The sequence below is a fragment of the Pyxicephalus adspersus genome, chromosome 12 (assembly GCF_032062135.1).
Source record: "Pyxicephalus adspersus chromosome 12, UCB_Pads_2.0, whole genome shotgun sequence".
NCBI classification, from domain to species: domain Eukaryota; kingdom Metazoa; phylum Chordata; class Amphibia; order Anura; family Pyxicephalidae; genus Pyxicephalus; species Pyxicephalus adspersus.
The window spans coordinates 28,629,703-28,656,286 of NC_092869.1; the positions used below are offsets into that span (position 1 = coordinate 28,629,703).

The window sequence follows — 26,584 nt, forward strand, 5'->3', positions numbered from 1 at the left end:
ATACACATATATATACATATACACACACACACACACACATATATATATATATATAATCACATACACAAACGAACACACACGTTTATTCTGAATTGATGACATCATGGAATATTTCAGAAGCAATTTGTACAGATTAAGCAGAGTAAAGACCAACCAGTTTAACCTGTGTCTAAGCCTTACTCACCCTGTCAAGTGATACATTACACAAGAAGTCTCTGACTAATCTGGATCACTGTTGAGCACAATGTAAGGAAACAATCATTAGCTTTATACCAATAAAATACTTTTTTTCTAAAGTTGCAGATCTTAAAAGGAAACCCTATTGCCAGATTATTTTTAGAATAACCTTCCCATAAGGATGCATTAAATCTATTGTATGCATGTTGTGTAGACATCCACAGCCCTGAGACTGCTGCAGGATGCTACCATCTTGAATGTGATGTCAGCAGACTTTGTGACACAACAGTTTCAGCTGTGCAACTAATCATACAAACTTAATATTCTTGTGCATGTTAGTTCCAGTTAACAGACTCTGGTCTCACAACTATTCACTGTTGTCTACTCACATCATGTTGACATATTGGGCCTGATTTATTAAATCTCTCCAAGGCTGGGGAAGATACACTTTCATCAGTGAACCTGGGTGATCCTGCAAACCTGTAATGGATTTCTTAAAAGTCATTTGCTATTTCTTTGCAAATGTTTTCAAACCTGGACCAAACACTTTGTAGATTTGCTGCAGCTCCCAGGTTCACGGATTATATTGTTATTATTTGCTATTATTAATCAGGATTTATGTAGCGTCAACATATTATGCAGCCCTGTACATTAAATAGGGGGTTGCAAATGACAGAAATACAGACAGTGACACAGGAGGAGAGGACCCTGCCCAAAAGAGCTTACAATCTAGGAGGTGGGGGAAGTATCACACAATAGGAGGGATAAAGGTGTATCTTCCTCAGCCTTGGAGAACTTTAATAAATCAGGGTCATAGAGTCTACTGCAATGTAGGTAAGCTGGGAAATAAAGTCTGAAAGCTACTGTCTTTTCTATGGACTGTTCCACATGCCTGATTGCCAAGACCCATAGGCTGAATTTAGAAATGAGAGGAAATAAAAAGTAGTGCAGCATGCAAGCATATTTGGGCCATGATACATGTATTACAACTTCTATTTGTTTCTATATATAAGCCTGATTGCTCTCAGGACTTACCTTGTTTAATTTAGGGCATACCAAGGATTCCCCATTGCTCTTCCACTGGCAGTAACATAAAAGGTTATATAGGGAGGGAAGCAGCCACGGAACTGAACCAGCACTGATATAAATCAGACAAAGAAGAGGAAAGGGCTACAGATATGCCAGGAAAGGAATCTGTGGTCCTTCTGTTGATTAACCCCCCCCCGAAGGTCCAATTAGCTAGAAATTTTAAAAGTCACGTAGAAAATGAAAAAAATCATGGATTGCAAGTAAGCATTTACATTTCCTTTGTTTTGCGGACAGTCACTTTTTAAAGACAATCAATGGTATGTATGTATTCTTTCCCGGTTGTGTTTATAAGTTATGACTTAAAAAAAAAATGACAAATCCCCCAACATTCCAGCTGAACACAGATCTTACCTGGCATAAACAGGACTGACGGTGAACTGTCTGGATTCTTCACAGTGGTGGACCCTCCCACCAACCACAAAATGGTAAGCGGCTCAGGTGGTCCAACAGCTGCACATGTGATGTTGAATGGAGTGTTGGGTAAAACAGCCAGATCCTTTGGCTCCATGGTGAAATATGGGACACCTAAAGTCAAATATATATAAGATGAGAAAAGAAAGATAAATATATAGTCCTGGAGAAATGTACAAATGCTGCAGGTACATGATGGCAGTGCTGGGACCTACCTTCCACCATGATCCAGATGTTCTCCGACACAGCTTTCATTCCCCTATCTTCAGCCTCACACCAGTATTTCCCAGCATCTGGGCGCTCAACATTTTTCAAACTGCAATAAAAAAAAAAAGGAAGGAGTTAGCATTTGCAGAATGTGTTACAACAGCCAAGGTTACTAATAATATAAAAATGCCTATTTTATTTCTCATTAAACCATGGCAAAGTAGTTGACATCGAGAGCATGATCACACTAGCAGACAGCATGATTTAGGACATTTACCACCCCCAGGTGGCTTTTGGGAAATATTAGGCATCCGGGGGCGTTAACAGGCAATAACGGCTAGTGCAGGCATCCGAATCCAAACCACTAAAAAAATAAATAAATAAAAAAAAAAATAAAAAAAAAAAAAGAGTCTTGTAAACAACTGGTGATAAGCAAGTTCAAGTCTATGGTGGCCGCAGGGGTGGCAGACTGCCCTGGGTGTGGCATGTAGAACCTGAAAAATGCACAGAAAAGCTGCCTTCAAGCACCTGAACAAAAGAAAACAGACCTGTTCGTTTGAATCTTAACCTTTTTCATGAAAATAGTTTCAAGTGGTAAAACCGCCTGCAAATACCGCTGCCCTAAAGGTTTTTTAAATTGTGAAACTGTAAACGTCTGCTTATACTACAAATATAAAACAAATAATCAGCTAAATGACTGAAAGCACAAGAAATCTTTATAGTAACAGTATGATAAGTGGGATGTGTTGATTAACAGAAGTTAGACATAACGTGTTAATCAGGAAACCCAACAAAGTACTTTCAGGTTTTTCAAAAACTCTTCATGCTTAAAAAAAAAAAAAAAAAACATACAGACAAATATATTATAATCTGATTTATCCAAAAATACTGTTTGCCATTGCTTTATATTTTACTTGCTTGCTGTTCTATTTTGATGGTATTTTATTTGCAGATTTGTAAATGCTCCCTTTTTATAGTCTTTGGGCAACATCCATCAATTCTATTGCACAGCAAAGCAATGTTAAACAAGAGTAATAAGGCAGATCGTGTGGCAGATTCATTGCAAGGTTACAGCTTGGGTCATAAATTCCCGAAAGTGAGGAGCAAATTAAACCTGACTCTGCTACTTCTTAATTATCAGTCTGTTTAGAATGAAAAGGTACCTCCGTAATAAGTTTGTCGCAGAACGCACAAATCTGTTTCAGTTGGCTGCACAAGAATTCAGATGCAAGGATTACAAATAAACTGTTATATAGATTTACGTCCTTTTGTGTAGATACTTTGCTCCATTAATGCCTCCCAATGAACAATGGTACCAATATGGTCACTAAGGGCACCAATGGGTTAGCAATAAGCAAATATACCCAGGACAGGAAATCACTTACAACTATTTAAACAATTCCACACAGGTCCATCATACATATTTATAAAATAATGTAGTATAACTTTGGTTTTGATACATGACTTTCTATTCTGGGGAAAGAAAAATATACTGGGCATGCCAACTTGGGGCAGCGGCATACCGATCTTGGTGTGGACATCTATATATGGTAAAGTTGCTGAGGTCTCTGCATGCCTATTAATACAACAAACATTATTAACCGCAGCCCAGCCCGGACAAGATATAGCACCTGAGGAAGCTGATCCAATGATCTTCATCTTCTGGAATGTACATCTGGTCAGCACTCTGCACTGGAACGCCATCCTTCATCCACTGGATTTCTGGCTCCTCCATGCCAAGCAAGCTGCAGTTCAGTTTGGCTTCATGACCTTGAGGCACCGTTAGATTGTATCCATGACCTGTAAACCGTAATCCAATTGTTCTCCCTAAATGAGAAAGAAGGGAAGAAAAAAAAACTCAGATTAGTTCTTTTCACCAAGGCCAGCAGTGCAAAGTCATGAGCTGTCCAACGATGGCCATAAAGAAAGGTCTTGTGTATTAATGTGTTCTTTACCCCATCTGCCACCAATCCATATCAAATCTACCCTCAATGGTCAGATTCATGACCAAAAGGAATTAAGTCTAGTTCCTAGCAAGAAGAGGTTGAAAGGGTACGATTGCTTAATTAGGAATAATACGACATTGAAAGAACTTTGTATTTTTGTATTTACTGAAAATGTTCCACTCACAACAGAACAGGTGGTAAAGTAAAAGATTTTTAAATCTATAATATAATATAAAAATATACCATAATAAATATATACATATACGCACATTATTATTTTCTATGGTGACAGGGCAAAACTTTTAACATGGGCCATCATAGAGAGGTTTATTCACGTAGAAAGTAAATAGCAACTGACCACCAGTGGTTAGTTAGCAATTCATTACATTTCATTGCATCTAAACAATGTAAAACAGTAGATTTACTACTGGCAATAGGTAGATTTTCCATTTTCCTCTAGCAACTATATTTTTTTATCTTTATCCAACTACAGCAGAAAGTAGGACTGAGTTCACAACCCGCGTTAAGAAGTCTGTAGGTTTACTGATCAGAAATTGATAGTTGTGTGTGGTTAAGCTGCAAGTTTGCATTCCCAACAGACATTTGGTCTAATTCTTGTACAACAAGCTCCGCTGTGTACTTTGTGCTGTCTGGGTTCATTGCAAGAGAACCTTAACAACAATACAGCATTATATTCACATAAAAGCAGATTATTCTGACCAGATTCACACTTTACAGAACTGAAAATGAAAACCTTTGTGCAAAAAACATGTTAAGGTTTCAAAACTTTAGCAATTAAAAGTTTAGCGAGTCTGATTCCAATCAATAATTCGGTTTTGGATAAAGGAATACAAGGACAATTAGGAAAGGTTCGGACCTGTAGCAGATATAAGTGTTCCAGTGCCACTTTGGGCAGCTGGCACCTTACCAGCCGCAATGGAAGCATAAGCTCCTCTGAAATCATGACTATAAAATTCAGTATAGAGAATCATTAATCTGATTAGAACATCCCTCCTTCCGCTCTGTTCTCACTAATAGGTAAGTAAATGCGATACAGGGTATTTGGTTAGTCATTGCATATTTTTGGCCAGTTATATCCATCAGATCCCTTTCAAGCAACAATACTCATGGCACCAATGCAGATTGATAGAAAACTCATGGAAGCATAACCAAAACAAACCAAGATGTAATAAAATAAAAACAAACTCATGGCACAGATATAAATAAAAGAAGATTGTCTTGGGCCGATGTCAACCATTTACAGTTTGAGATCATATTCCGATACGTATTATCCTAGTTCCTCTCTACAGTACAGCACTAAATGGATGATTTCAACGATGACATTAAAAAAAATCCAATTAGCGTTGGAAAATATTTAGGTGGTAAATCTTCAGAATTACCATTGAAGTAACCTTTACGATTATAGGAAATATGTTCTGCAGTATGCATGAAATTATGCAGCCATAAAGATATGTACATAGTTACTGTTCTCATTAGAATTATACTGTTTGCTTGTTTGCTTTGAGGACAAAGTAGCCCAACAGCAAATTTGTAAAGCATTGGTTTGCTTTTAGATCCCAGACAATCTAAAAATGTAGTTGGAGACTTTGTAAATCGCCTTGGAATAGGATAAACCATATAAATTATGTGGCGACAGCAGTATCTCGACAGCCAACATGCTACAGTGGAAAATCTGCAATTATGGCAATGACTAAAGATTAGCAAGCAGAGCAAATATTCTTGCAAATTTTAGCAATAGAACTGCAGTTAGGATGGGACAAGTATGATGCTTTAAATGTTCTGTTAATCATTAAATAATAAATATTCACTTTTAGTCATTTCGGCACCAAGTCATTACAAGCCAATCTCCTAAATGTCCCTACCAAAAATTGTACAATCACACACAGTAAAGCCAATGGATGAAAATTAACCCACTAGTGTGTTTTTAAGAAGATAGATTGAGCAGTTCATGTTAAACCTTTTATAGTTTTGTTGTGGAGCAGTTATATCAACCAGGGTTCCTTCAGAGGTGCCAAGGGTTTATTGATGTATAAGCAGTTTGGACCTATGATGATCATTACCAATGATCTTTTTGGCTATGTGTAAGGTGACCTTATTTTCCCAGGGGTTCCTTAAAGACCTGGACGTTATTTCAAGCTCTCTCTATACTAAAAAGGTTGAGAATGTCCATTGCAGACCATCAAATCAAAATGCCGAGCATGACTTTTTTTCATTGCTTTAGAAGGTAGGCAAACTTTAGCCTTTAGGCCGGATACGGCCTAGCCAGTATTCCAGTCTGGCCTCACCCCTCTCTAGTTAATCTCAAAGTCGAAGTCGAATCTCAAAGGGCATTTCGATTCCAGGAACACGCACATGTACAGAGACTACACCGCAGATGAGCGAAAGACTGAGGCTGCTTGTTTTCAGTCATGGTTGGAAAAAACCTTTCCTTAGACACCTTGTTTCTTCTGGCCTAGTGTGCCTTCTGACCTCCTGAAATGGCCTAGTAGTCCAAAAAGTTTGCCGACCCCTGCTTTGGAAAAATAAAGTGTTGCCGAATGCACCATGTGACCATCATTCAGTCACATTAATCCCTTCAAACCTTAGATGCTCTCTCTGGTGTTATAAAACACAGTACAAGCTGAGGTAACCCTTAAATGTTTAGTCTCTTGCTTTTCGTACAACATAAAATCAAGAAAAGCTTGCCCCCAGCAATACTTTATCAGGTTTACAAGTTCAACTGGTTTCTTGTAACTGCCAAACACAAAAAATAGCATAATCAACTTTTTTCTTGTTTGGTTCATTATATTTGCATTCATATATGAAGGCCATCAACATCCTGATTACTGGAATAAAAGAACTAAATGTCTCATTCACAATTAATCGATTAAATGATAGAGCTTCAGACCAAGCAAGAATTTCCATGAAGTTGATATTTTAATAAATAAATATATGCTTTACTGGCGCAGGTCAAAGCAACATTTACTTTGATAATAGCCCTACATTCCATTCTTCCTGCACTATCTTGTCCCATCCCATAACAGGAGATAGAAGTGGAAGATAAATATATATATGGGGTGATTTGCACTTGTTACATGAAGCAGTTGAGGTTCATACACTGTGCAATGTTATCTGTAACAACCATGTCAAGCAGGATTTAATAGCAAAGTGATAAATTCTTTAAAAGCTGGCTAATTTTCTCAGAAAATATTGATCATTTCGGAAAATCTCTTTCTAATTTAAACATCATTCACAATCTCTTTTTCATCCAAGGACAAGGAGATTGATCATTGTCCATCTTTCTCATTAAACTAATCTATGTCTCGTTCAAAAGGGTCACACAAATAGATGATGGTAGACCATAGATGCATCATTTTAAACACAATCATTTTATGAAAATCTTTTCAAAAGTTAAGAAAATGGTTTATGGCTACATGTACAGAAGATATTTGGGTCAGTCCTTTTCCCACAGAGAAAAAAGGAAATCACTGTTCTCCCCAGCCCCTTTTAGCTGGGTACACCACCCAGCACTTTTCAGTAACCACCTGGCTGTTTTTGGGTAGTTACTGAAGACTTGGGTCACAATACAGGGGCTGCCACCCACCTACAATGTCTTCCCTCTCAGCTTGAAAAAATGTCTAGGTTAAACACCAGAAAATTGCCAAGAAATTGCAATCCAAAAGATCATTTACTCTTTTACCTGATTAATCAGTCTAAAGGTTGCCTGAAAAAAGCTGCACAGTATCCACAAACAACCATGTTCTGAAACTAAGTCTATAATAAAAAAAAATTATGATACACACACATAATAAATATATTAAGTCAATATTATGTCAAGAAAATTTAAAAGACAGCATTTTATTTTATTTTCTTGGATTGTGCTAAATTGATCAGCTTGATGTGAACCTTATAAAAGTTTGGTAATTTTTCAGAAAGCTTGTTCCTTTGTATGGCATATAATTAAATATGCATTAAAGATTGGCCTGACCTTATTATTACATATAAAAGCTTTGCTTTCTGCATTGTGGTACTGCACAATTTTGTATCTTGCTGATCTGCATATCTCATCACAAAAGACATTCTGGAAAGGATCTGGTAATGGGCAATATGAAGTTTTCTCCACCTCACAATGATAGTCAAGCCCGTGTGTCATCAAGTTGGGTAAGATCTAGGATTTCATGAGGTCTCTGAACCCCAAATCAATTTTACTTGCCATTAGTGTACTTTACAAAGAGGTAGCAAATACAAGTATACTTTTATTTAACAACTGGAATCAATTGCCAAAGTAATAGAACAAACGGCACTTGATCGTACAACCTGCATAAGTAGCATGTAGTCACATTTCACTATAGCTCGAGCATTATGAAATCATAAACGACAACTACTAAAGATTTAACCTATGAAAGAAAGGAAAAAAAATCCATCGAGTAAATGATCACTATGCAATTTAAGTAGATATAAACCTTCTGCAACATTGCTTCCGAATGTCCAACTGACATTATTACATTTGAAAAATCTTATCTCCATCGGAAAAATTTAACCAGGAATCTCTGCGCCTAATTTCTTTTACAATACCCTGTGATATCTGCTAGATAATAAAAAATCTTCACCCGCCATGATTTCTGGTTCCAGCACATAAAACATGATGGAGAGCTGATCGCTGCTTTTTTCTGATCGGGTATTACCGTTGTCACTTTGGATACTTTGTTATATCAGAGCTGGTGACTGGACAAATGAATTTATGGCAGGGAAACCAGACATGTTTATGTAGAAAAAGGTAAAGTGATAGAACATAAAGGGCTCGCCAGGACTGGAGAAGATAAATGATCATGAATGAACCAGTCAATCTGGAATAGATTTCATAAAGTTATTTGGCGAATGTTTTCAATCACTGACCAAATCTATTCCAGGTTTGCTGAATAACCCAGGCCCATCATGATTCTCTGTAACCTCTGGATTTTGTTTTTATTTTTGCCCACAGATGCACAATATTCACTAAAAATGATTAAGCTAACAATTTTCCTGTTCAGTTTTGGACCAGACTGTACACTTTTACGCGCATTGTTCTCCTAGACTTTCCCACAGTTGTAGTATGCCTATGGGCGAGTTATACTTGGTATTAGATTTTTCCAAATGCACCTTGTAGAGATTTCCCACAGATAAGATAAATATATTTATTTACACAATGTAAACCAATGTTCCTAATCCCTTACTGCCATAAAAGCAGCGAGACCCAGCAAATATAGCACCTCTTCTGCATCTTCTCTTTAATTAACTTATTACTATTCAGAGCATAATCACAAACATTGACTACATCTGGCCACCTTATTAAGCTCTCCTGGATAACGAGGAGCGTCCTCTCAGTTTTATCTAATTGACACTTTTACCATCCAAGATCCCCTCTTCCTTTCAACACATTCATTTGTTAATGTGCTATGTTGCCCTTTACTGGGTGAAGTGGCACTGAATATGTTTACCGTTTTATCGTGTTTGTTTATGCGATAGGGAATCCTTCACAAGTGCAAACAGCATTGTTCAGAAACATCATCTTCACAGCTTAGCAGATACATTGAAGCTTAGGGGAGGGCAAGAATATACAAATGTCAACAAAGTGGTAGGTAAGCCATCCGTAACCTGATGGGGCAAAGGTCCTGCTAGGGTTTTACTCTCTTGTTGATGATAGATTTAAACCCCGGTTGGCTCTCCCTTTATTTGAAGAACAGCTATCAAGGTGTTGCCAACGCTGCAGGAGCACATCTGGAACCCAAAACGACACGATTTGGCCGATTGTTCCTGGACCTGACCTATAGGATCTTTTTGTACACCCAATCCAGAAGCAAATTATTCAGCTCGGGTGGTTCCAGGTAAAAGGTACTGTCAATGCCACACACCTTACTAATCGGAGATGAAGAAAAGTATGGCAATACCCCCATGTGGGCTACACTTAGGGAATGGGGAAATTAATAAAAAACTTCACTAAAAAAGTGAGGTTGTGCTTTAAAGGTGTCCATAAACAGTTGGAACAGGTCAATGACTAGGTCCCCAGGTTAGAATTATGGAATTCACAGTTACCTTTGGAAGGACCGTAAAAAGAACATTCAGCCTTCAGAAAACCTCATTGTTCACAGAAATGTTATCACACTGGAAGAAAATCTGTGATTTTGCTGACTTTTTCCTCTTTACTTCTTAATCAAAAGACAAATCCTTGCAACAACTGGCAGCAGGTCATCAGACTTCAGAAGACAGACATTTATTTCCCAGGCACCATTCTAAGGGACTGAACTGTTAATCTTTGACCAGGTTTACTATCATAAGAAATCTGAGCATGTCTGCAATTAAAATGGCAGCGAAGCTGGTCTTCAAGCTGTTGTACAGAATTTTCCAATGCGGGGGTAGAAAAAGCCCCACCAACAAAAGACAGTTCCAATAACAGATCCCATACCTGAATATCTGTGGTAGAATAAATGTGCCCTTGAGAGGAAGACAAAAAAATGAATAAAGGAGAGAAGGCAGATACACAAAGAAAACATTCATCAAAGGCCCCATCTGTCTGGCTGCATAATGATTTATAAAGGCTGCTATACCATTTGAGAGATAATTAGAATATGTAGAGTATATTGTTCAAACACATGAGCCAGACTGCTATGCAGGAATTCATCTGCTATAGTGCTGCTCAGGCACTGTATGGTTCAACTTTTTTCCAACTAGGAACAGGATGCGACTAGAAATCTTGATAAGAGGGACACAGAAACAATAAAATCTAAAAAGAATAGAAGTTTCTATTATTTTCTTAACAGCTTTTAAATACCTTTACACCATTTAAATATGAATTGGCACCTTCCTAAAGCTAACAAATTTAACACATCTATTCAACAGTGATAAAATGTTTTCCTAGCAAAGTTACACCTACATTACATTAGAACCTCGTACGCCTGATCTATGGCCCTGTTCAACTGCTGGAGCCCCGAGTTGTAAGGCTTGTGGTACCAAAGTTTACTACCATTACCTATGCATCCTCACATGATGGTCAATGGCAGCTTGGATGATGTGAACTGCTCTGAAAGAATAAGAAGAAAAGGTCACATGGTCAACAATACCCAGAGGTATCTGGTATAGCCCAAGACTTTATCAGATATAGAAGGATCAAGAAAGCATAATTTGAAGTTGCCAACATAGGTAAAGTTAGGATTCTTGTTGACCCATGATTGTGACTGACCTACAAGCCAATAAGAAGGTGGAAGCATTTCACTTCAAATGCTGACCAGGAAATAGTGCAGTTTTCATACAGCATAACCCTTGGTTTTGGGATTCCTGGGAGCTTCTGAAGATCTTATGGACCCACAGGCCGTGGCCCACTAGTGCCATCTGACAGGTGGGCCGCGGGTCAGGAGAAGGACCCCGTTTGGAGGGGCGCACCGGCTAGAACTGCGGAGCATGTAAAAGAACTAAATCTTATGCAAACTTCCTAACAACAAGGATGGGCATATATACCTAGCAAAAGGTGGTTCAAAAACTTTGGCATATCCCGTTTTGCTCTCGGACAATTACCATTTGCCTCAACCCATTCCATGGTGGTTAGATTAGATGTCTACTAGTGTGGACCTGCTAGGGTATGTTCCTAACTCTCTTTAGAACTGAAACAGTGGCTTGAGCAAGCTACAATATATCTAGCATTATAAAACAGGACCAGTTGAATGTGATTACTTCTAGCCATGACCTGTAAAAATAAAGCCTTCTCAGACATAATTTAAAGATTTCTGAGATAGTCAGTGTTGTCAGATGGGTAGTCCACAGACCTGTGTAAGCTACAACCCCAGGTGATTGATAGCTCCAACTTATCTTTACTGTGCTCATGGCAGCTGTGATTGAAGAAGCCAAAGAACCCAAACCTAGAAAGGCAAGTATATGATGGGAAGAGATCAATTAAAGATGACAATATGATGAAATTGATAAAGCCCTCTCAATTTCGCTAATACCACAGCTATTATTTTACTGTTTGAGATTTTCCTTCAAAAAGTATTGAATTAAAGTTTGTCATTTTTACATACTTGTTTTTACACATCCTTTGTGATGGTTTTAAAAAGAGAAGTTTGAGAATCTCTGCATCTGTACTTCATATCTGTTATGATAAAATATCAACCATTTTATTTCAGGGTCTTTGCCAACTCTCAGGGTTGCATTTCGAGAAGGAGCTGTAAAGCAAAGTCATTGTGGATCACTGTAAAGCCTTGTCCACACCAATACATTTTCACTGTTTTGCTTTTGTAGACCGAGGAGCTTTGCAAGCTTTAGAAATTGCCGATTCCAGGCACATGCCACAAATTGATACAATGCAAATCAACACAAATGCACTGGGAATTTTACATGTGCATAACACAGTTTACTCTCAATTTAAATTACACACATTGGCATTAAAAAGCACTTAGAGACCTTAATAATGCAATGGAAACAAATGTTTCGGATGTGATAAAGGCTTTCAAGCAAAACTAAATTCACATCGTCTAGCTCCTTCAGAGGAGCCAATCCAGTCTGTACCTTGTCTTTTTCTGGGTTCAGAATCTTTGGTTATCTTGATTGGCTAGGCTGGGATGACATAACTTCTACACATGTGCCCGGGAGTTTAGTCATCAAGGTATGCCAAGAATGTTCACAGAGAACAGATGATTGTGAACAGGGAGTTATGTTTATTTTACTACAATAAGACATACCGGTGGCATGTCTCTGATGCAATAAAAAGCCTGTCTGCTCATAATTTCTACAATTTCTTAATTAACTCTGCAGGAAGCACAGCTCTATATGTATTAGGCCTTTAAAGATGACTTCCATGTACAATAATTACATTAAAAATTATGCAGAGATAGCTGGTGGCTAAATAAAGGCTTCCTTAAAGTGGAGTCAATTCTAAGTTTAGAAATATAAGTGCAATCGAAAGAATTACCCCTTATAGCAGCGGTCGCCAACCGCTGGTCTGCGGCTATGGCCGGTGCAGAAGGAGCCCGCTGGGGGGATGCATCGGCCAGGCCACAGACCATGTCTCCTGTATGCATCACAGGCCCAGGGTGGTGGTCTCAGACCTGCGATGGGAGAGTGGGCCGGTTCTAGGGAAAGTGTCTTCTCCTTAAACTGACACGTGGCTCCCCACGCATGCGCGGTCGGGAGTCTGTGAAATTAGTGGTTCGTGAGCTCCAAAAAGTATGCGACCACTGCCTTATGAAATACTTTCCAAATTCGGTCATTTATACAACCCTATACCAAGACCTCATTTGAAAACTCATGCAAGTCATTAGCCGATTCCATTGGCCAGATATCCATTTTATACTCAATCCTGTAGGCCCCCTCCTCTAAACTCCCTTACATGAAAGCTTGGGAAACAGATACGCAGAACTCCTGGGAGCTAGAGGAGTTGTGTGATGTGGCACGCAGCATATCCAAGATTTCCCTCAATGTGGGTCTGGTTTAGCGAAATTATAAAATTTTGCTGTGATGGTACTTACAGTAGTCCCCACCAACATTGCTCGGTGCTTAACAGGTTCCTCCAAGTCTCCAGGGGTGCGGGGCGGTGGGCAGCATTGAGCAGATCTTTTTATTTTTTACCAGGTTAAAGCTCTTGTGTGTCTTATGGCACCAATATATACATAAACATAATAACTACTAACACTATATAGTCACTGAATGACACGGTACTTTGTCTTTAAAGTTAATTAGAGAATGCAATATTATTTGTATATAAAAAGATTATACAATTATTATGACTATTAATGCAGGGCTTTGAAAATTCAATTACTCTGTTTATGTGATTAGCATGTCTTTGGACTCTTGAGGTTTCGGGTTTCTTTACTTCCCATTAAGACAAATGATTTAATACACAGTTACAGTAATTGTTTCCAAATGTTTCTGAGCAGTATCTAGTGAAACAATTGGATTGCCCACTGGTAATTAGTAATCTGTGAGCAGCGAAATTTTACACCAGTCACCTAGCAGCTGTGGACAGCTGGATGCAATGCTCACAACTATGAGATAAATGAAACACTATTATTGCTGAAAAGGCGGCCAGTACAGTACGAGTATCTCTACATCTTAATCCAACCATGATCTAAATGAAATATTTGAGTGAGTCATGTTATGCCACAACCCAGAGTATTATAAGGAGATTTCCAGTAAGTGACATCAGTTAATCCCTCCAGAGGCATCAGGCAAGCAAGTGGTACTGCGTGACGTGTCAATGTTGTTTTGGCCAGAGCACACTTATAATTTTCAAGTTCTTTTCGGGTTTAGTCATACAGGACATTTAATATGCGTGCCTAAAAAGCAGTTGTGATGGGACCCCAAACCTACAGTACAGATTGCTTTATATTTATAGTCACATATACACACACACACATATAACTTTTACATTTTCTGTTCTCACACTGTCCAAAACTTGTGCAGGAATTTATAGTCGGACACTTTGACAAAACCGTAATTCCCCGTTTGCCACATCTCTGCAAACCTTGGTCACATTTCCGGAGAGCAGGTAGTTGCACCTGTTGTGTGCTGGCATGGAGCACTGGACTGCAATGAATTTTAAATACGAGACGCAGTGCTCTATATTTATTTGGACAACAAGGAAGTCTCTATAGCTTGAATCCAGGTCTTTAAATACCAGGGCGGGAAACAAAAATAAATAACGGACAACTAATTTAAAGGCTTAAAAGTCCTCTTTTGTCCAGGCTTATATTAGCAAGGAATGAAGTACATTAAAATATGCTGAACCAATACAACATTGCAGATATAAGAACCAGAGGAGCTGTTCAGTCCATATGTATGCACAGAGTTCAAAGCAGATGCACTGAACAGGATATCTGTTCTTTATATTCACATTATTGTATTAGACCAACATATATGCACTCCGTTTCTTGCCAACATAAGCCCTAATTAAAGTGGACTGTTGGATCTTGAAGCACGCCCTGCTTGACAAGCTCCCAGGAAGACAGAGAAGAAGAATGGTGGCTCTAAAACTACGAAGGAACATTGGCCTTGGAAATGGGAAAGCCTTATCACAAAGCAACTGCTCCTATTAAATACATATCTCTCCTTTACAGACATGTGAAGTTAATCTGTACTTTGACCAGACTAGGCAAATTAACAGGTTTTCTAAAGAAGAGAAGCTAAATGGAGCCTTCATCTAAAGAAATACCCAATGATTGTAGCATGGGGGCAACATCTCAGACTCTGACCAGAAATACAGCATTCCCTATAGTGCATTGCTTTCAATTTTCATAAAGACTAAAGCTATGCAAGAATGTTGGGTGATCTAGGGACAGATCACGGAGGAGAATAGTAAAGGCAAGAAGAATTTATTATCTTCCAGTGCAGCAATCCTTTTACTTTAACTAACAAAGACAATTTACAGGTTCAGGTGAGGGGAAAATACAATCCAGTTTAATTATCGATTTCAGAGAAGTATTCTTCATTCATGGAAGGCAAACATGCAGTTTATCCTTAAAGCATAGGTATCCTGTTTGTTCCTCAATACATTTTTAAAAATAGAAAATAAATATGAATATATAATTAAGGAGATCATCAAAAAAAATCAAAACCAAAATTATGACTGTGGTGGGAGGAATATAAAGGGTTCGCAAGAACATACTGCTTGGTATATTGATTGTGAGTGTATCTGTATACTTTCTGCTACAATACATCGGACTCTTGGGAATATGGTACCTAAAATAGCTCCAGAGAGTTTTTGAAATATTGATATTCTTCAATACTCAGCCTCAAAGCTGGAGATCAATGATAGTAATTGTTCCCTTCACTGTCTGTTTATTACAGGTCAGAGGAGACTAGAGGACGTCGACTGAACCCAGGAAAAGCACCAAGTAGATTAATCAGATCACCCCAAAAGCAAGTCTTTTGTCTGTATCCTTGTACATCATCAAGCTTCCATATAAATCAGAATGTTTTATTAATATTAATACTGTCCCCAAGGATGGAATACATTGGCACCTTATAAATAAAAGATCTTATGCTGGAGATCATTTGTTCTCGTGGCTGTCCTTAAGAGGGACCCTTGAGAGACCGGGCCCATTAATATGAATGTGTCTATCTCCCGGACGCTGCAATTACGTTTGTCACATTACCATTTACACACAGTGTCAGGGTCTTGATGGTGTCTTTATGATCGGCATTTGTTCTCAGGTTCCGTGCCAATATCAAAGCCAAGAATAGGCCAATTAGTATGCACAAGCTTTTTTCTCCGGTATCAAGCTGTCAACTGACAGGCAGCATCTGTACAAAGCGCATTATGAGATCGAGACTGAGATTCTATCATCTTTTTCTGTTTGCTCCATTCTAAACACCATGATTTAGCCAAAACATTATCCGAGGTCATTCCTTAAATTAAGGTAAATTCTATCATAGAATACAGGCAATGCCACTACTTAACTTAATCTAAATTCCTGGCCTACCCCTATAAAACCAAACCTTATGCTTGGTTTCTTATACTAAACCTCACTTTAGAACTTTTAATTGACATCTATTATTTGAAAGTTTATAATATTGGAAAGCAAACAAAACCCCTACACTCCTTCTCAAAGGTTTTGTTAAGGAGACTAAGGAACTAAAGATAAAAACTTTAAAACAGTGATCCCCAAATAATCAGATATAATAATCCAACCAAAACCATGGGCATATTAGATTTAATACCCATTAATTAGCTTAAAGTGAAGTATAGGAGAACTATAAAATAAGGGTGAGATATGTCAATAAGTCATTTAGTTCTAAAGAAGAGATGTAGATCTATTTGTAACACTGGGCATGATAGCTCAGAGCAAGCACACTTCTTTCTCCAAGGACGGAGTGTCTGGCCAGCTTGCCATTTGAACTTGAAGGCACAGCCTCTGTTTTAATATGCAAATTGGTATAAAAATGAAATTCTGATAGTAATGGAGCGGGGGATTTGCCGTTTCCACTTCACTGCTAATGCTTCTTGGCATGGAAATACAGAAGGTCAATACAGGAGCCAGTGTTTATGTGAGGCAAAAAGCCAACCAGCCCTAGTAGGCAAGAAATGCAAAGGAAGTTTAGTAGGCCAATCACACAATGTCCAGCCAGAAACCCTTGGAGAAATCCAATAATTATAGAAAATAATGTGCCTTTGTGATCTCCATTTTGCCAGAAGGAGAGGAGATGCTAAAGTTGTTGGAGCTTACGAGCTGTGAAATCAGCTCCATATAGAAATTTGAAGGGTATATGTTTATCTTTCGAGATTAAGTAAACATGGGGGTTTTCCCACAATTCTGTCCAGTTACCAGAACTTTCTAACTTGTTGGTATACAGATCAGGAAAGTAATAATGAAGTAAGAAGTCATTCGCTATTACTTGCACCTAGTCCGTGGTTCAAAACATTTACCCAAGAGGGTGTAGAAATGAAGGTAAGCTATGTATCCATGAGAAATCTACTTTAAAGGGACCCCTATGTAGGAAGCTACATAAAAGATGCCAGCACAGAACGTAATGAAGACACTTTCAGAATAGAAATTTGCTGTGACATTACAAGAAATAAAGGAGTTGAATGAATAGCCTCTTTTATAGTATACATTTTCTAGAAAGTTGAAATGCACACTGCAGGTGAATACAAAATAAATGATGTACGCAAAAAAAACAAAGTATTTCAAATGATTGATTTTTGCTTCACCTGCATTTTTTCTTGATGACAACGTATTGCCAATATATTTGTCACAAGATGAGAATTAGTGTTGCCATTACCAATTTCCTCCAAAGAACACCAGTTGCTAATCCGTGTCTGATTTCATTACTTTGCAGAGACAAATCTAGAACAGGCATACTGTAAATAAGTTTTAGAATTTCTTATCACTATACTTTTTCAAATCAGGGACACAAGATATTGAAAAGAAAACATTAGTAGCAAGAAATCAATATTCTGGAAGTCAGCAATGACAAATTACATAATTCTCCCATGAAAGGTTAGAACTTAATTCTGTTAACTATATCCAATGATTTTACCTAACCCCACTGTAGAAATTATAAAAAGTAAATCTAGTACACTGAAATAGCACAGGCATAAAAACCATAAAAAATAAGCAACTCATCCCAATAGGCTTACAACCGGTATGTGACATTACCAGGCTAAGCATTTTTACGTGAGTGATATGAGGATAATAAATAGCGGTCCCTTGCATTTATATTAGTATAAAAAGAGAAGGGAGACAGCAAAGGTAAAAAGAACAAAGAAGAAGAGAGATAGTAATATAATTAGTATAGCTAATTTTGGGGGTTTGTCACTGGGAGAGGCCACAAAGACCTTGTATGTATTGTGGTCCAAGGGTATGGTGCCCATATATCCTCCAATTTTGTCATTAGGATGGGCAAATATTCCATGAAACAAACATCAGACAGCCTATTCAACAAATCATGATGGGATGGGGGTAGGTAAGACCTCCAGTATGTTATAGGGCATCTATCAGAGGTCGGGATATGACGAAAAAAACATTTCTGGGGATTAGTGAGGTCCCTGTGTGTGGAAGACCTAGCAAATTATGCAAAGGATCGAGTCTTTAAGGGAAGTCTACCTGATGAGAAATTAAATAAATAATCTCCTCTGAAAAGGGACAACTGAACTCGTAATGTTAATAACTTCTGATAAAGCAGCCAGGAAAATGTTTTCAACAGCACATAAACATGCAGAGTTGTTTCAATCTACCTTTATTAAATGTTTAACCAATAACAGTGTAAAACAGTTTTTTTGCCAATGATCCTGTTAAATGCTATCAGGAAACATGTACAATTAGAGGTCTTCCAATACTCAGGAGAGGACGGCACTGTTCAATTGTGGGTGTTTGTTATTGTGTTGATGAAGTTGGTAAGTGGTAAATACAAGACCTGTGGTTTAATATGACATTCCCATGTTATTACCATTTTATCCCTGAGTTATTCTCAAACACTACACTACCTTTATGGCTCTCTAGCTACCTGGAACCACAAGTGCTAGCTTACAGTACAACAGTCAACCCTTTGCCAGAAGACACCGAGACTAATGCCGATCCATCTCACCATACAAAATACTGACAAATACTCTGGTCAGAACACATCTACAGGATCCCAAAATGATTTTTATGTAAATGTTTAAATAGAAAGAAAATGTTAGAGCCCCATATATCATTGCAAAGATATTATGCATTTCCTTACCAGCCATTCCAAGCTCATTAACTAGACCTCTAACAACTGCTCAGTTATTCCCTAGTGCCCATTCTCCTTCCGCCTATCTATTTTACTTACATTAGTCTTGCAGATATAGAAAGGAGAGTTTAAACTGGCATGTAATGTTCCATCTGGCCTTTTTTAACAAGAAAACGCAAAGGGCAAAATGTGCATTGACCCAAAGGAACAACTTTGGTATGACCTTAAATTCTTCCAACTGCTTTTAATTAAAGATGATTGCCGATTGCCTGCTTTGGGTTACTGTGCATAACATTTTACCATGAATCCATCCTTGACACAAGTTTAATAACTTTGCCTATAAATCCTCTATACTATGGCCAATCACCTTCTATGGGTGTAAGGAGAGGTATTGATATCATCCAAGACTGGTTACATCCCCACCCTACACCCTGCTTTGCATGCAATGGAAGTAAAAGGACTACTGCCACTTAATTGTGATATTAACACTATATCTTATAAGAAACGGTTATAAAGGACTGATATTTAGTGTCTAATAAATCAAGAATGATGTCTCTACAGCTTAATATGGGTATGGACAAAAAATGCTTTGTTTAAACTATAAACAGGAACATTTATTGGAATAGGGGCATGATTTGTATTTAGTTTACACTAACTTTTTTATAATTTGTATAGCTAGTATAATTTGTTAGCAAGGGCTGCTTTTGTGAAGAGGAGGGGGGTCGGTCACGCAAGGCAAATGGATCAGGGATCGATTCAGACCGAATAACCCAATATTGCTGGAATTCAATGCAATACAGATAGATGCATAGTCAAATAGCTATTGACAAAAGAAAAAGTTCTTGTACTCAAGCACCTAACAAATATGAATACCATGTCAAACATCAGGTTTAGCCCAGGTGTGGGAACTAGATAATTGCAAGGCTAAGAACAAGTTTACAGCGATCACCTTGAATTGAACATTTTTTCAAAGAACATCAATTGTCACTGCAGGAAATCTACTAGGAATTGTTTTCCATACAGTGACCTTATAAAAAAAGGTGAATCTAGGACAAAATACTCTTAGCAATTGTATAAACTGCAGAAGCTCATGCAGCAAAACCTTGATGACTCAATTTCTTAAAAATATCTCAATTCTTGTATTCTTGGAAATTAAGGTGTACCTACAAAACTGTATTATGCTACCTGAAAGAAACTTTTCTGCACTAATTTAGGGTTGTGGTGGTTGCATGTAATCGGGCCTAATGCTGATGGGCAAGAAAAGCTCTCAGCTGTCAATTCTACTGTATTGCTGGGGAAAGAATGTTGAAAAAAAAAAAATAAAAAAAAGGCCTTCGACTTACTATTGCTTCTATGCTTGGCAAACTGCTTTTAAAAGAACAAAGCCTTCATAATGGGTCTATGGCTTACAATAAGCAGAGCTTTTCTAAAAGGTTCCCTGGTTTGTAAGTAGGACCTCCCTGATGGTTCAATGAATTAGATAAAGAAGGACATACCCAGAGGTTCCCCGGTTTACGAGATGGACCTCCATGATGTTTCAAGGAATAAGAAAAAGCAGGACATCCCCAGAGGTTCCCCGGTTTAGGAGATGGATCTTCCTGATGGTACAATGAATTAGAAAAAGCATGAAATCCCCAGAGTTTCCCTTGTTTACGAGATAGATCTTGCTGGTGGTTCAATGAATTAGAAAAAGCAGGACATCCCCAGAGGTTCCCGGGTTTACCAAATGGATCTTCCGGATGGTTCAATGGATAAGAAAAAGCAGGACATCCCCAGGTTTACGAGATTGATCTTCCTGATGGTTCAATGGATAAGAAAAAGCAGGAAATCCCCAGAGGTTCCCCGAGTTACGAGATGGATCTTCCTGGTGGTTCCATGAATTAAAAAAAAAAAGCAGGGCATATCCAGAAGTTTCTGTAGTTTTACCAGGAGTAGGGTCTGTCTGGAGGTTCAAAAAGGTTTACAAAGAAAGAGACCTTCCATGATGTACTATGGTTTACAAGGCACACAATCTTTCTAAAGCCAAATGGTAAAATGTTTCTTAGAGCTGGTTCCGACCTAGTGAGACTCTGGGCTGTTGACACCTTGCCAGCTTCTCGGTCACTCATACTGCAGCACTGGGTCCTAAAGATTGGACAGCTGGAGGCAGTGAGTGGTACTGTAACGCTCACTGCTCCCCCATTCCATTTTTTATGGGGCTGAAGCAGGGAGAAACAACATGTAGCGTCTCCTCAGAGGCAGCGGTTCACTGGCATAAAGAATCGGTAACTGTACTGCAACCTCATGGCTGGTCTGAACGTAGCCTAAAATTAGAAAAGCCTTACTAAAAATTGTCTGATTAGCAAAGGGTTCTAGAGACTTCATGGTTTACCAAGTGCAGGAACTTTCAAAAGGAACTGTCTACAGCAAGTAAAGCCTTGATAAATGGTATACAAAGTGTAAGATCTTTCTGGAGACCACACTCCAGGGAAGTTTGTTACTACAGGTAATTAATACAGAACATCTATTAAATAAGGACCCCATTATGCTTATTTGGTTTTTATCTTTGAGGGGCTTTTAAAACTAAAAAATAGACAGCCTTGCTTGCCAAAATGCTGTGTTCTCTTCTTAGGTACATCAATTCCACATTTGACCAAGAACTGGTCTACAACAATGTTGTTTTTCCCCCCAATAACTAGTGTGCAATGGGTAGCGTGTGTAGATCAATAGCAACAGTCTACAATAAAAGGATATATAGAACAACCAAATGCTATAAAGAATGCTCTTGGTCTAGGACATTTTTTATCAGTTACACATTAAACAGTTTTTCCTGAACAATGCTAGTGTATGTGGGAGCACAAAGTAAGACATCATGCCAAGTGTTTCAGTTTCAGCTTTCATTTGGGCCCCTGCCATCGGTTCAAGCAGAGAAGTAACTCATTAGGATATTATAGAAATAGGACCAGGATCCCAGCCACCTCTATTTAAATGAGCAGGAAGCTCATGAATTTGTACTGTGGGTGGACTGAAAGAATGAGTGGAGCTACCTACGGTTTGCAGCTGTGTACCGGCATCACTTACCATGCAGTGAAAAGAACGGGTAATGACTGATCCTTAAAGGAGAACTCCAGGTAAGAAATACACTGCCGGTAAACATATATTAGAGGTAGAAATTGATGGTTGTGGGGGCGGGTGGTTTCCAGAAAAGCCTGTAAAAATCAGCTCATTTGGCCAAGCTAAGTATTAGCAATAAAAAGCTTTTGCAGACTGGAGTATATCCCCTGGCAAATCAGTTGTATACACAATACATGGAAGATATAAGTGGCTTGCTATGGTTTTTATTTTAGGTCAAAATACTGTATATGCCTATTGGAAACAACATATTGACAGCTCAATACACATGTAGTAGTTTAGTTTATTGAAGGTTTGATAATAAGGGTATTTAGGTTCAAAACCAAAAATAACATACAAGTCCTCATATATGGTTACTGCATTAGTTTTGTTTTTAGGATTATTTTGACCAAGTACAGAAAATACCTTGATCTTGCTAAAAATGCAGTGTCCTGGTGACCTATACTAAAACTAAAATTCCCAACAGCCTTGCACCTTCTAATATACTGAAGTTTATAACAGAGCATATCTCATGTACGTTAAGCAATAACTCAACAAAAAAAAATAAAAACAGTAAAAGGCACATTATAACAGATTCTAGAGTTCTAAACTTTCAAGTATGCCAATGCACATAATCCAACAGTTGACTAAAGTTTTGGAAGCTTAGGAAGTCAAATAGTTCATAAATGAGTTTCAGACAAATTAAGTACATAAGCTGACAGACAAATTAGGAATTGATAAGTTTAAAAAAATTATAATAATTGCAATGCTCAGGTTTTGGTCCCTTTGATCTCATACTGAAGGATGGCTGGCAGAGATAAGACTGCACTGTGCTCCTATAGATGGGAGACCCAGATCAAGTATTCTACATTAAAATCAGAATTTATTTCAAAGTGTTGTAATGGGTGCTTTAAAGTCTACGTGAAAGCTTTACCAAAACGTGACCCAAAGATCACGTACTAGCAATATTTCCTTCTTTTACTTTTTTGATCAAATTATATTATCATGCATGGGTGGCTGTTGGAAGATCCATTCCCACTGACATAAGCACAACCCCAGAACTACATCTTACTGGAGCCTTTTCCTGACACAGTGGGCCCAATTTATTTAAGCTCTGCAAGACAAGATATGAAGATAGACTATCACAGGAGAAGGTGGGTGATCTAACAACCTTGGAATAAAGCCATATGAAGAATTCCAAAATTCAGTTTTGTGTGCAGAGCAATATAACAGATTTTAATAATTTTTCAAGAGCAGGCACATGTTGTTCTTATCCTAATGGCATTCTCAAGTATTTACTTTTCATTAGGTAGCTAAATGCATTCATTTGACTCCAGTATCATGGGTGATCCAGCAGACCTGGAATTGATTTGGTCCACAATTGCAAACATTTGCCAACAATAGGCAAAATGATTTTTAAGAAATCCATTCCAGGTTTTCTGGATCTTGGAGATTCTCCTATGATATTCCATCACCTTTAGGAACATTATTAAATCAGATCCAGTGTGCAAGCAGGTTTTTGAAACCAGGGAATGGATTTAAAAGAAATCAATGATTAGAAGTATAGAGGGAATAAGGTGTGGAAACCAGCAGAGCTCTGTATTTCAGCAGGAAGGGCTGCTGACACTGCTTGTCCAGCAAAAGCACAGTGTTGTCAGCTAACGCAGGATATGAGCAGATTTTAAGCTGGGGAAATTTTAGGTGGGTGGCAGCCCCTGTATTGTGACCAAACTCTTTGGTAACCACCCAAAAACAGCCGGGTGGGTGCTGAAAAGTGCCGGGTGGTACGCCCAGTACCTGGGGAGAACCTTGTTGTTATATTATATCTATATCTTGCTTTAATGTGACTTAAACAGACATGTCAGGCTGATGCATGTGTGGCATTCCATGGTAACATACCATAAATCTTTTTTTTTCTGTCGATACAATGACATCATTATTGCTTGACGAAGAACAAGATGAAACACAGCGTTGCAAATGCCCAAAATAAGACTATGATTATGCAGTTTTAAATGATATTCCATCTAGCTGGGTGTGCCAACAGGATTAAAATGTACTTTATGTAAGATAGGCTGTAATTATTTACTGGTTAAAGGCACAAAGTTATTCCTTGATGTTGCTTTGCAAGCTTTTCTCAATAATTGGTAATATTTCCATTTGGGTGGCAATGTCTGTGCGGGATAAATCAGCAAACAACACAAAACCACAACTCCTTATAATAAATGCACAGGCAACACAAAAAAATATATGGCTCAGCCTGCGGAATAAGTCAAATCTGTATGCTGCAATGAAGGTTATCAAAAAAACAAGTAATAAAAACTGCTTAGAAATTAGGTCATATACATTCAGGATTACTCCCTGTCAAGCATGAGTTTGAATAGCAGAAAAATTTATAGTTATTAAATTCTGTATATACAGACTGAAGGCTTTATGTTGTAATAAAGTATATAGAGCCATGGATTGCAATAAGCTACTGCCACTATTAAAAAACTAGGTTTCACCAGTCTGACTGCCGTGCTGAATGCTGATCTGTGATTGGCTGCCATTAATTATAACACGCTGTTGCAACATGCTATTACATGAACTTCATAATGCCAACAAACCTGCAGTTTAGTGAAGGTGTACATTTATATTTGTTCATGGAGAATGGTGATGCCAAGGCAGACTTGTGCTTGTTGAACTTCCACCATGACGTAATCCTTGCTGTTTTTGTCGGAGGTAAAATTGTAATGAATGTATTACACTGCATAATAGAACTCCTAATATTGTTACTGATGCAGTGATTGTGAACTTTCTTTAAAAAAATGGGGTCTCAAGAGTAGTCCGTATTGACATAATAGCATCATGTAGTTGCTGCAGGATTATCAGAATCTCCTATTCAATCACTTACCAATGGTGCCCTTTTGAAATAAGATCGGGTGACTATGGAGGCCATTTAGGGATAGAAAACTCATGGTCATGCTCAAAAAATGAGATGATTTGAGCGTTCGGACATGGCGTGTTATCCAAATAGCCATTGGAAGAGGAGTACATTGCGGTCATAAAGAGATGTGATCAACAATGCTAATGTAAGATGTGGCATTTAAAAGATGCTCATTTGATACCAAGGAGCTCAAAGTGGGCCAAGAAAATATTCCCCACACCATTATACCAAACTAATCCCTTGATTCATGCTTTCAGGCTGTTGACCCCAAATTCTCATCCCATCATCCAAACGTCACAGCAGTAATCCACACATATCAGGCCGGGCAACATTTTTCAGATCATGTTGGTTACCCTGTGTAAATTGTACCCTGCAGTGCCAGTTTTGCCAATTACGGTATCAGGCGTGATCTCTGGCTGCTATAGCCCATCTATTTAAAGGTTGTTACAAGCTGTTATTTGAGTTATTGTTGCCTTGTTATCAGCACAAACCAATCTGGCCATTCTCGTCCAACACCAACAACCATACCACATCCAAAAATCACCTAAATCACCTTTTTTGCCCATTCTAATGCCTGGTTTGAACTTTAGCAGGTCATCTAGACAATGTATACATGCATAACAAGCATGTAAAAAGGTGTACCTATTATAGTAGCCAGTAAGTGTATAATATTTTTATTCAGTTTAATAATACCAAAAGTTGTCACGGACTGCAGACATGGTTGGAGATTACGGGCAAGAGTCAAAAACTAAACATTTGAGCCATAGGAGTTGTTAGAGACTGGGGATATTGAAAAACAGATATTGGTGACACATTTCTTTTATAGTATATCTATATCCATAACTTTTTCTNGAAATTTGCAACAGGGAAAAAAGACAATAAAAAGCCAATATAGGTTCTAGGCTTTGGCATACCCATACTTAAGGAATTCATATTTACTTTACAGAGTTCCTGTGTTGGTTTTTGAGAGTTTTCCTCACTTATCCCTATCCTGGCATGCTAAACTTTTTACCAGACTGAAGTGGAGGAATCCCTCCAAGAAAGCGTCCGACTGCAGGAAAATCTGACAGCGGTTCTAATCTTTCACTGAAACAAGAAAAATAGGTTTGGATATATATAAAACTGCAAAAGATCTCCGCTTTTATAGCAAAGAATCAAATTACAAATCAAAGCTCCTACATTTTGGACGCATTTTTCTCTTCGTAAGATCCACTGGATGAGAAAAACAACCCAAAATCAACAGAAGCAAAATATGTAATAAAAAACACAGAAAATAATATAAAAATAAACTTTATATTTTAATTACTTATGGCTAGGATAACCACCAAAACACAACTGTCTATAGGGATACCAGGGGCCGTACAGTACACCAAAAGTTTGGATGTGGCCCTTCTGGCTGCAAGTTGGGCTTCACTGTTTAACACATTGCCCCTGATTTACTAAAGCTCCAAAGATAGACATCATGGGAGAACCTGGGTGATCCAGCAAACCTGGAATGGATTTCTGAAAATCGTTTGCTATTAAATGGCAAATATTTGTTATCCTGGACATATCTATTCCAGTT

At 38.1% G+C, this 26,584-nt stretch overlaps 1 protein-coding gene across 1 annotated transcript in view; it reads right to left on the minus strand.

Moving 5' to 3' along the window:
- Window positions 1-26,584, minus strand: part of TYRO3 (TYRO3 protein tyrosine kinase) — a 107,937-nt gene that overhangs the window by 71,668 nt on the left and 9,685 nt on the right. The window contains exons 2-4 of the mRNA XM_072427858.1: window positions 3,516-3,711; window positions 1,893-1,993; window positions 1,618-1,791 (exon numbers count right to left, since the gene is read on the minus strand). Of these exons, the coding sequence (XP_072283959.1) occupies window positions 1,618-1,791; window positions 1,893-1,993; window positions 3,516-3,711 (471 nt within the window). The remainder of the gene's footprint in view (window positions 1-1,617; window positions 1,792-1,892; window positions 1,994-3,515; window positions 3,712-26,584) is intronic.